Source organism: Balaenoptera acutorostrata, chromosome 14, assembly GCF_949987535.1.
Source record: "Balaenoptera acutorostrata chromosome 14, mBalAcu1.1, whole genome shotgun sequence".
Taxonomy (NCBI): Eukaryota; Metazoa; Chordata; class Mammalia; order Artiodactyla; family Balaenopteridae; genus Balaenoptera; species Balaenoptera acutorostrata.
Genome location: NC_080077.1, coordinates 55250916 through 55263238, shown reverse-complemented (window position 1 = coordinate 55263238; position 12323 = coordinate 55250916). Strand labels below are relative to the sequence as shown.

General features: G+C 39.8%; 1 protein-coding gene and 1 long non-coding RNA gene across 6 annotated transcripts in view; one reads left to right on the top strand and one right to left on the bottom strand.

Moving 5' to 3' along the window:
* The window catches only part of BVES (blood vessel epicardial substance), a 42331-nt gene extending 31142 nt beyond the window's left edge, over positions 1 to 11189 (bottom strand). Inside the window, exons 1-6 of one of the 3 annotated variants that reach the window (XM_007190637.2) lie at positions 10914 to 11053; positions 10289 to 10459; positions 6741 to 6977; positions 4600 to 4724; positions 1765 to 1952; positions 933 to 1041 (exon numbers count right to left, since the gene is read on the bottom strand). In XM_007190637.2, coding sequence (XP_007190699.1) covers positions 933 to 1041; positions 1765 to 1952; positions 4600 to 4724; positions 6741 to 6966 — 648 coding nt within the window. In that variant the 5' untranslated portion in view covers positions 6967 to 6977; positions 10289 to 10459; positions 10914 to 11053. Of the gene's footprint in view, positions 1 to 932; positions 1042 to 1764; positions 1953 to 4599; positions 4725 to 6740; positions 6978 to 10288; positions 10460 to 10543; positions 10843 to 10913 lie in introns of those variants that run through there. The other 2 variants (XM_007190638.2, XM_007190635.3) reach the window with 2 other exon arrangements.
* LOC103016563 (uncharacterized) overlaps positions 11182 to 12323 on the top strand; it is a 161225-nt gene continuing 160083 nt past the window's right edge. For all 3 annotated transcript variants that reach the window (XR_009005225.1, XR_009005226.1, XR_009005224.1), the window contains exon 1: positions 11182 to 11708. This is a non-coding gene — a long non-coding RNA (uncharacterized LOC103016563). The remainder of the gene's footprint in view (positions 11709 to 12323) is intronic.

Here is a 12323-nt window from a genome sequence, read left to right as displayed (position 1 = left end):
TAAGTAGTGTCTGTGAATGTGCCCTTTTATCTCTATGTGGCATCCCAAATTGTGTGGCATTTCAGAATGAGACTCAAAGATCAGATTCTGTCATCAAGAAACACTGATATTTTCCTCCCTCAGGTGATAGCACCCCCTTCTATTCCATTTCCTACCTAAATACATTTACCCTCCGGCTCGGAAGAAAACCTGTTCTCAGGATATTTCCTTACTGCTGTTTATCTAGAGGCTGAGACTAAAGGAAACTCTTACCCATTTTCTTGGTTACTCTCCTAACAATAATGAGCGGAATAAAATAGGAGAGCTGGACACTCGCAGAAAGAATCAGAACAAAGTGTCACATAATGGAGCATTTTTTTTTAAGATACAAAAAGAATCAGGCTAAGTAGTCATGTTCAAATTATTGTAACTGTGAAGAACTTCATTCTTTGCCCTTAAACATATTCATTAAATTTAAAAGAGTAAAGTGGTTACAGTTGTTTTTCATAAGGATTAACAAAGTAGGTTCTCTAGGGCAAAGTCAGTTTTCTATTTTTCCCCAATAAAAGTAACCAATTACATGTTTTAAGAACACTGATTATCTATAATTGACATTTTCCTTTTTTCTCATAACAAAAGCATTAGATGTTCTCTATGGAAAAATTATAAAAATTCAAATAAGCAAAAAGGAAGCAAACAAAAAAGCGATCAAACTCACAACCCAGAAATAACAGTGTTAACACAATGGCTAAATCAGGATAGATCTTTCTAGACCTCTTCCTGTGTACATACACACACTACTTTAAGTTTTACAAAAATGGGGTCATACTATATATTCCGTATGGTAATCTCTTTTTTCAGTAAATCATGGCCACTTTCCCATCCATATCCTTTGGATTTTGAATGAGACATTAACTAGTTTCAATCTTCTTAAAAATCATGCCAAAACATACCTGGAATTTTTCACCTTTGTGCATCTGGGTTGATCTAAATTCAGGAGAATCTATAAAGGCACAGGGGTAAATATTATGCAGAAAATGTCCTCGATAGGAGACCTTCATTCTGATAACAGAAATTAGTGTTAATAAACGCATAATAATCTGCACATAATATGACAAGCCTTAAAATCTCCATAATCTTATGGGTTTGTATTTTGTAAAATTTTAAAGACCCCCCCCAGGTGACTGACATAATTAAAAAGCCTTTCCTGAGACACAAGTATTAATTTCAAAATAAATTTCACCAACAACAAGGGAAAAAAAGTGTCCGTATTGAAGAAGACATGTGCCTTCCAATGGTATTCATTGCTGTTATAGCTGGAGTGACCATATAATTAATTACTCAAACTGGGACACTTTTGAGAGGGAACAGACACTGGCTCTCTCCCCAGGAGACTGATATTCCTCGAAGTTGTATTTTTGTGATGTTCAAAAAATTAAGCAAGTCACCTCTGAAACACGCATAAGCTCCTTAAATTTTAACACCCAATTTAAACCTATTACAATTCTGCCTCATTAAATTTAAATAAAACTTCCAAAAAAGTTGAAAACTTCACAAATGAAAACCCTGACATCAACAAGATTCACAGCAATAAATTCTACATAATTTTACCATGTTGCTCTGTAATATTCTAAAATGCAGTTGTCTGATGAAAATTCACCACCAACCAACTCTGTGACCACTTATTTCATTAGTTGGCAACATTTCCTTTCATTCATTTCCTACCCAGAAGCCAGGAGAGGATTCCAGGCAAACGAAGCATTTCGATTTCCATAGAGCACTTACTTTCCCTTCAGGAGAATACTCAGACGGTCGTCAACTGAGGTTATATCCTCTGCAGCATAGGTCTCGCCCTTTTTCAATGTTTGGATCATGCAAAACTGTCCAGTTAATCTTTTGAACAAATCCGGAGGCACACGGAGTGGTTCAAACAATCTCCGGTAGATGCTTTTGAGTTCCTTTTCGATTTTTACCTGAAAGGCAGCAGTGATCAGATGCCACACTAACGCAGCAACACCAAAACATTGGCTTCTGTGGTCTAAATAGGGATTTTTAGAATAAACAAATCTGCAATAGATGCCATCACCCTTCTGTGTTTTGGTCAATGGAATCTGACACAGAAGAGTAAGTGGTGATGTAAGTTTAGACGCTAACAGGGCACTTTTGCAATTAAACTGAACTCTGAGAGCATATGGTGAAGATCTGCACTATTGATTACATCTCTTTCTATGCGCTACCAAGCAACCGTGGAGGTTTCAAATGCTGTTAACAACATTCACCTTGCCAATCTTAGCATTTCCTATAAACAACGTAAAACCTTTTCATTTTTAGAATACTTCTGTTTTACAGAAGGAAATTACACTAACTTTGAAATATTACAGCAAGAAAATAAGTACATAAATTAGGAATCAACTTGGAAACAAATTTATGAGGATACATACATTAAACATTTTTTCTACATGTAATTATTATCTAATGAGTTAACATAGGAAAGCAAACATCCACAGCTGCAATTGCTGCTTCTCATTTATTCTGAAGCAAAGTGAAGAGTCAAAAAGTTTCCATGTAGTAGTCTCATTCTGAGCTACCATAATCTCGGTAGAATAGAGAACCCACTGGCCAGTAAGGCTGGATGCTAGAGGGAGGGAAAGCAAAATGGCTCAATCACCTCTGTTGTCAGACTATTCGAGGCCCGGGTCAAGCCCCATCTTTGCATCCAGCATTAGTCTGGGAAATCTGTACAGCATGTGAATGAACTTTGGGGTTCAAATGATCATCCATCTCAATGATATCTATGGTAGCCACACCATGAAGCTTACAGACGCAGAGGACCAGGGCTGCTCAGATGTCACTGCAACCTTTGCAATGCTCTCACTTGTCCTGCTGTTTCATTTTAATGAAGTGCTAGCATTTATATTTTTCAAAAAGGTAGGTTTATTGTCAGAGAAGAAACAAAAGCACAGATACATACTAAATGATTTACTTACCTGGTGCTACCATTACATCAGCAACTTCTGAATCTTATGTTCAGAACTTGGGGTTCTAGTAAGTTCTGATATTCAGAAGCTGAAATCCTTACCATTACTATCATCTACCTTCTCCACTCCACAGCTCTCATAATGAGTGTTTAAAATCATTTATTCACCAATCTGTCTCGCTTCCAGCATGCACACTAGCCAATGGGGCACAGCAATGAACGTACGAACTGAAAAACTGACTCATGTTCATAATCTGCTCATCCTGCAACTCTTAGCTCAAGTCCCAATTCCTTCATGAAGCCCTCTTAATTCTTCTCTTTGAAAGCATCCACTTATCAAATGTTTTCTTGAGCACCAATTAAGTGCTACCCATGCTTGGCAGGAACCGGGAGTACAACAGTAAGTGTGGTAGATGATATTATTGTTTCCAGCTATTTGCTGCTTCCACCCCTGCAAGAGGATCATATATCCTCTTATCCTATCCTACTCCCACATCATCAGGCTTGGTCATGTCATTTGCTTTGGCCAGTGAAATGGGAACAGAAATTTTAAGAAACATTGGGTGTTTCTTTTGTTCTCTTATATTTTTCTCTCTGCCATGAGAATGCATGTCCAAATAGAACCTGCTGCTTCAGCAGAGACCCTGAAATGAAGAAGACACATGGAATAGAATCACAGCTGCCACAGTCCATATATTAGGTTGGTAAGGAAAAAAACCTGTTGCTGTTATAAGGCACTGAGACTATCAGATTGTTTGTTACACAGCATAATGTAGTGAAAACTGACTAATACAGTAAGCAAAATGGACTGGGTTACAATGTTTGAGGAGATGACAGTCTAGTGGAATGCCTATTACATATATCACCTGTATCATCGAAATTATAATTTACTATGAATTATCTTGTTTTCTAATAGTTTTCTATGTGCATGTCTGGCCTTGAACATAAGATTAGAGCAAGCATGTTATCTTTTACTTTACTGAATATTTGTATGTGCTTTGGACAGTCAACAAACAGCTGTGGAGTGATTTCTAGGAGCCATGCTATTTTCTTATTCTGTTTACATCTGTTTGTTCTTGGTATGATCAAGGAAACACAACAAGGAGTGGAAAAGAAAAAGTTAAACACTAGTGTTTTCATAACAACTCACCAAAAATGGTGATTTCCTTAAGTGAGTATTTTGGACTTAAAAAAAACAGCTATTACATTTTAAAAAATAGCGTGAAAAAATAGCATAAGTTATTTGTTAATCATTAGCAAGTTCATGGAAGTTGTCTCTGAGCACTTAATTTTATAACAAGGCAAAGATTTTCCAAAGTGACATTTGAATATCAATAGGCAAAATAAATAATGAAGTTAGATGACTAAAAAGAATACTGTCATGTTCTCTCATGTCTAAATTGCCCTAATGATTAAAGACGTTTTAAAAACTCGTTGGTAGAACAAATTTCGTGGTGCTCAAATATTTCACTTTCAGAAAGAAAGTGAAAGTCTTAGAAAGACTTTCATAGAAAGTCTCATCTTCAGAAAAATGATATTAAAGGGCCTGAAGATGTTAGATGCTCATTCTCAGGTCTGAACAAAGTACTTGAAAAGCAAAAGCTTTAAAGTCTCTTCGTTATTAATTAATTGTTCGTAATTACCGGTCTTTTCTTGAACAAAAGATATGAAAGATGCAAAATGTTGATCCCCAGGAACACCGAGTTCCAGATCATGATATCCAAGGCACATCGGTAGAGAGTGGCCCAGACGATGTAAAGGGTACATCCTGTTGAATAATGAAGTGGGCATGTTAGGTGTCTAGACTAGCTTCAGCATGTAGCCGAATACATTTGTCATCTTCCATGTATAAAATAAACCAAACACATCTTAGAAATACCTAAGACAAATATCACATTAAGTTACACTTTGGTTTTTGTTTGATTACCAAAACAAACAAAACCGAAACACACTTTGTTGCAGAAAACTTGTCAAGTATAAAAACCGTTTTTTAAAGGAGGAAAAAAAACTTCATAATTCTACTACTTAAAGACAACCACTATTGATATTTAATACTTCCTCACAGTCTTTATGTATTTTTACCTGATGGCAAACCTAATGAATTCACAGTTTAAAACCTATTCTTTTACTTATTGCAGTGATTTTCCCATTTCATGAAAACTCTTCGTATACATAGTTTTTAATGACTGTAATTAATTAAACCATAATTTATTTAACTATCTCCCTACTGGTAGACGGGTGAAATGTTTTGGCTGTAATTTTTGATAAGTAGCAAAAACAGCTTTATACATAAAAATGTATCTGTTCTTGTGACTGCTTGCTTAGGGTGGATCACCTGACAGTGAGCCAAGGGGATAACTTTATAGGTTTTGATGACACTAAAGAACTGTTTTCTAAGAGGTTTGTGCAAATTTGCAGTTTCTTTTGATCAGTTTTATGATGGGAGAATCAATATATATTTTAAATTTAAAATAAAATTATCAATATCAATTATCAACACAAATATATCAACAGCACATATACACATAAAAACTAAATCTCCCATTTAAAAAAGTTATTCATTTGCAATTTTAAAATTTCATCAGAATGATTTGGGGCACCTGAATAATAGCCCAAAATATAAAAATTTTAAGGTTCTTCAGGTAATATTATGTAGCAAATATTGAAGACATATAAAAGGCCTCAGTTTCTTCATTTATAAAGTGTTGGACTAGGTGATCTCCCTTGGTCTGTTCCACCTCCAAAACTCTGTCTTAAAAATCATAATTAGCTTTTGCTTTTTTACAGGGTGTGGTTTTATTTTTTCACTCAATACTCTGCTCCTCCTGCTGTAATCCTTACCTGACTCAGAGGTAACAGCCACAGAAGTCCTACAAGCTACCTTCTAGCTACCCTTCTACCACCTTCTTTGACCCTTCATTGTCATTTGTCATATATTTCAGGCACAGTGAGCTACTCTTCATTCTCCCTCAACATGCTGAATCTTCCTCTCCTCTGTGCCTTTTACCTGGATACCATACACACTCACACTCAGAGAAATCCCTCTCATCTTCCCAAAACCAGCTCCAAAGTTGTCTCTTCAGTGGACCCTGGTCTGCCTTTCTGCTGAGCCCATCATGCTGTCCATTTCTCCCTGGCACTGGGTGCACACCTGCATCACAGCATCTGATCTGTCCTATGTGACCGCCCATCTGTTTCTCTCCAGCCCCCAAAAGAGTGTCTTTCTCAAGGATGGGGACTGCATTTGTCAATTTCTGTCTGACATATTACAGGTGCTCAAAAATGCACCTGAATAAATGAATCACCAGGGACATAATCACACAGAGAGTAATCTGTCAAGGATCACTGGCTAAAATAGTAAATTCGATTGTTTTAGTATTTTGATGTGGATTAATTTAACGTGCTTCATCAGGGTTAACAGAGCACCATCCCCCAAATTTTATTTGAACTATTTTGTCTAGGTAACTGTTTTTGTTCCCAGTGTTGCTTTACTTGCTGCAGCAAGTAAATGCCTATTCAAATAATGATAGTTAACACTATAGAGTACTTACAATGTGCCAGGCACTATTGTAAGTCAAATATCACACACACTCACACTCACCGAATTCTTACAACCCCAGGAGGTGGTATTTTTACCCTTATTTGACACTGGGGAAACTGAGGTATAGAAAGTTTATTCACCCAGTTATGCAGTTAACAAGTATGTAAATCCTCTGAAACACCCCATACAAAGTCCACCTGATGCAAGTTATAGAAAAGTTACATAAAATCTCAGGTATCTTACCTATAGTTAACATCCCCCTAAGAAGTATCATATGAAGGTGAAGAGTAGTTGGAATAACCAACCCAATTGCAAAAAAAATATTTGCTACATGAAAAACTAGATGATGTATTTCTTTCCAGTTTTCACAAGTGGTCTCATTGGAAGGCACAGGTAGGATAGTTTCTAACTCAGGTGTAAAACCTATTGCAGTTGATTCTGCCAATGGGGTGGACTTGGTATAATTCATCTTGAAAATTCCTATAAAAACAAATAAACAAAAGGACAATCAAAAAAATGACAGCTGTATCTTATCACCCCTATGGGTGTTATACCAAAATTATTTCTGTGAACTAAATGTGGGTAAATAGACTTCTCTGGTGGTTATGAATTAGACAGACCTAGGTTCAAATCCCAGCTCTGTCACATATTAAATGTATCTATTTCCTTATCTGTTAAATGACGATAATACTTCATTGACTTTATGAGGAAATGAAATATATAAAATACTTAGCATAGTGCACAACTATTCTCTGATATATATATATATATATATACATATATATATATATATATATATATATATATATATATATATCACTCCATATGGCTATATGTTTGTATCTAAACATACTTGGAGGGGGAGAGAGAAATGAGGGAATTAACTAGTCTAAAAGACAATCACCAATGTTCATAAACCATAGCTATTACAGTTACTTAGTATAGCTTCCTATTATACTCCCACTAGTGACACTGAATCCAAACACAGGAAAAATAACTAGAAAAACTGATTTTTCTAATACTTTCAAAAAATTAACACCTTACTATTTACTATTTGAAGGCTTAGGATATTTGGAAGGCTTTAATTTCATACTGTTGTTAAATCACTAGAGCATACATGTATACATTCTAGATTATCATATATGACCTAATAAATATATTACTATAATCATTTATATGTACAGAGAGAGTGTTAACATTTACTCCTTTAACTGTCTAAAGATTTACTTTCCCATAAAAATTCTAGTTGGTAGCATCTCACAAATTGAAAAATAGTAAACTTGCAGGTTCCTTATATGGAAGAGGGGTCATGAGTATACATTTGACTATTTAATATTAGAATGTGTAGCAAATACATTTCAAAGAATATACATTTTACACATGCTTACATAAACCTTAACACAAAATGGCACTATTTCCTTACTATATGACCTGTCCTCTCTGGTACTTAAAAAACTCTTTCTATTGTTAATTATACAAATTGGTCCCTGGCAAAACCTATGTAGATTTACAGAATATGTGAATTGTTCTGTTTCGGGCAAAGAATTCCCAATGGGGACCCAAAATATGTTTAAATTTAATTTAGAAATATGATTTTCTTTCCAAATAAGGTCACACAATAAGCCATACTTTTCCATATTTTTTCTTTTCATCCGTCACACTAAAATGAAGGTTTTAGGTGATAGAATCAATTGGTATCAGGTTGGGCATTTTGAAAAGATGTTAATAAACAAATGTGAAAGAATTCCGCATCTCTTAAGATGATAGAAAACTATACATGCCTAAATTTACAAACTGTGAATGGAATGATCAAGTCAATTAAAGATCTCTTCCCATAATTCTAGAACAGTTCATACATATGAGAAATAGTTGACTTAGATATTGATTTGCTGCAAAAAAGAAAGAAATCATTAAAATTCAATTACTTTCCAAATGTTTTTTTTTATTGAAGTACAGGTGATGTACAATATTATACAAGTTACAGGTGTATGATATAGTGATTCACAATTTTTAAAGGTTACACTCCATTTATAGTTATTATAAAATATTGGCTATATTCCCTGTGTTGTACAATATATACTTGTAGCTTATTTCATACGTAATAGGTTGTACCTCTTAATCCTCTACCTTCCAAATGTTTGGCTCAATAAAAATACAAACATATTAGGATGGGGGGGAGGAATCATTATTTTAGTAACTCAACTTACACAAAGTTTGCTTTCAAGAACCAAATCAGAATTAATCTCATAAGTTTTTCAGGAGGGAAAATGATATTAAATGTCCTCTATCACTCATGATGTCAATATCAGCTTATGCATTAGTATTATATAAGCTAAAAATAACTGCCATTTCTACTGCACTTTAGAATGTGTTTTCATTCCCATTGTCCCATTTGTTCCCCTAACTAACCTATGTTCTCTATGAGACAGGGACAAAGTCATATTCACCTAAGTATATCCAAGGCCTAGCCTCTGTAGAGAATGCCAGAGGTGAAAGCCATATGGAAGGTACACAAAAATGACAGACATTTTTAGAAATTACTTTTCTGTCTCTCCAAACCTCAGTAGTAAAGATAGGAGAGTGCCAAGCCTGCCTGAGGCTGGGAGAGTCAGGTTCTATACTACAAGTGCCAGGAAGCCACATAAACCAGGGAAAGTCACTTCTGCTCCTTGGGTTGTCTTCTTCCTGGGAACTGAGACAACTGGACTAGATGGTCTTTGAAACCCCTTCAAGTTTTAATAGCCTGTGGCTCTAATAGATATTTATATAGTCAGTTAAGTAATACATATTCCCCCTCACATCCACCTGATTATATCTGTACTGCCAACTAATTCACTGTAATTCAATTTCAGGCTTTTAAAATTTCTCCAACTGGCACTAAAAGTACCAATTTCTGGTCAAGGGAAATGATAGGAAAACTATGATCTACTAACCCAAGAACCAAGGACACGGTAATAAGAATTTTTAAAAGGTGAGATAATCCTACAACATATTTTGATGCACCATGCCTTGTTAAAAATATATGTATAATCCATATATTTATTTAATTTTCTATATTCAATATATATTGTATAGTAATTAACATTATATATTATACATAATTTATTTTATTTGTATGTTTATCTATATGTCTATTATTTATCTAGGTATACTTATCTTTATGTCTATTTTGAAATGCCAGTAACCTACTGTCAATAAATATGGATCGGATCTTGCCAATAAATATGGAAACCTCTTGCCAAAGGTTTCAGCTTCCTTTGACCACGAAATAGATTTATGTGGCTTGCACTGAACTATCCTTATACAGAGAATGAATGAGTCTGACAAGGAAGGTTAGACTGGTAAATTGGTAAACCTTCAGGTTAATTTTGTCTAAATCAAGAGAAATTTTCTTTTTCCTCTGAGTCTGATTTCTTAAATTACCTGTTCTAGTTAAGTCCTGTTTATCTATTGCTTTTCAGGTAGGTGTGTGCAGGGCTAAATAGCTGAATGGTGAAACTAACATTAACCCTTCACCAAACTACACAAATGAAGAAGGTAACAGCGGTGAGCAAAAGTCGTGCTCATAGACTAGCGCAGTTCATTCCGTGATTCTAACTGAACCTTCGTTTATCTTCGGAATGACAAGGGCACTATGTTGCTAAGAGTCTTTTCGTACTTATTCTTGCTCCAAAGCCAGCAGTCTCTGAGACTTATCTGGCCAACAACACGTTTCCCAAAGCCTCGGAAACGAGGGCGCGGGTGGATCTCGGTTTCCCCAGCCATCTGCTCTCCCCAGGCGCCCAGCTCACCTCGCTCCTTAAAAAGGGAAGGTCTGTGTCAACTGGTCTTGATCCGAGGCTCTCGGGCCACGACGGGTGTGCAGTGAACGCCCTGACCCACCTCGCATTCGCAGCGCCAGGCCAGAGCGCGCGACCCGGTGAGCCCGGCTGCGCGCTGCCTCCGCCTGGGACCCGGAGGCCCTACAGGGGGCGAGGAGGAGCCGTAGTGGGTTCGCGGGCCCGGACCCCTGGGAGCCTCTCGGGGAGGGGAGAGGCCGAGCTCACCTAGAGCTTGCGGGCAGCAGAGCGCGGGAACCGGCACCCGATGGGGCCCAAGCGCCCGAGGACGCTGGCGCTGCCAGACCCGAGTGGCGGCAGTTGACATCCGAGGGTCTGTGACCGCGACGCCCAGACCCGGGGTGAAGGGCGGCTTCCAAGGACACGGAACCCCGCGAGGGCGCGGCCGGCGAGGAGAGGGCGGGGTTCCCGGCGGCCGGGGAACCGACAACACGCAGCCGCCACCCGGGAGGGCAAAGTTGCTCCCAGTTGAGCAGGGATCCAACTTTCGCTTCCCGATTTAGCCCCGGGAGCTCCAGGCTGCAAATAGCCGGGCGCGTTGTGGGAGCCCGCGGCAGCTGCGCCTCCCGCTCCTTACCTGGCTCGTCCCTGGCGCGGAGCCCGGGAGGTGCTGGCCAAAGTTTGGGGTGGCAGCGGCGGGGCGCAGGGGACACGGACGCGAAGGCTCGACGGGAGCCCGACGCGAGAGCCTCGGCCGATCGGCGGGTCGGGAGGCTGCTCGGCCGGTGCCGGGTCCCCGCGCCCGCAGCGGCTTTGACTAAAATAGGCATCACGGCAGCTGCGGCCGGGGCTGGGGCCGCACAGCGCACGCGCCCGGCGTCCCGGCGCCCCCCGGCGGGCGGAGTCCCGGGCCTCGGCCAGGACTCCCCGCCCCGCTCCTCCAAGTCCGCCGCCGCGTCTGCACAAGCGTGGTCCCGTTTGAAGCACCCGCTTCTTTCTTTCCTGGTTTCCTCTCTACTTCTCGGTTCTGTCCTAGTTTGGGCACGAGTGGGAGGCGGGCAACAACTTGGGGCCAGCGGCGTTGGCTGCTCAGCCTCATGGGGATAACTTGAGCAGTCGGGTCCCAGGAGGGAGAGAAATCAGAAGAAGAAATGAAAACTAGAATCATTTCCCCACAAAGTCGAACGACCCACTCGCGTTTAACTCCTTTCTGGGACAGTCGCCCGCATCTCAGCACAAGCCGGAAGGACCGGGAGAGAGTGCAACTCGGCGTCTGAGCCTGGCGGCGGAGGCTGGCGGTTTGGTCCACAGCGACGCGAGACTGCGCCCTCGGGGACCCGGCGAGGGGCCAGAGCAAGCCCGCCCTGCTGCTGCGGGGGCCACGCGGGAGAGACCTTCGCCACGAGCCGCGGTTTTGTTTCCATGGAAGAAGGTACTTATCCGAAATTTGCATTCCCGTGGCGGTGCCTGGCCCTCCACCCTAGGCGAAGCTCCACCCGGAGGTTGCCACTTGAATTTGGCAGATGTGGGACCCTGACTCGAAAAACGAGATTTGAAAGTACGCTCCAGTCAGTCTTTACTGTTTATAGAGCACAACTCTTTTGGGTAAGAAATGCAGGGCAATTTAATGAAGAGTTGGTATGGGGAAGGAGTTGGAGGACAAAAGAGGAACGTTAGGTGGGCATTCACAGTTTCCACCGAAGTGTCCCATTGACGGATAAAATTTGTGCCAGTTATTAGAGTGTGAGGTCGTTCATGCGTGCCAAACATGAGCCAAAGACCACAGGTACTTTATAAAGTGAGGACCCAGGTGTGCGCACTCGCCAGGCCTCTACAGTGCAGCATCTTCTTCAGGAATATGGGCTATAGTGCTGCACAGACCAGGTTTGAATCCTGCCTCTGCCACCAGCCAGCTGTGTGACCTTGGGGAAGTTACTTAGCTTTTCTGGGCCTCAGTTTCCTCTTTTGTACCTTGAGGGTGATGACGGTGATGATGATTGCACCTGTTTCTCATAGGATTGTTTTGCGGACTAAATGATTTAATATA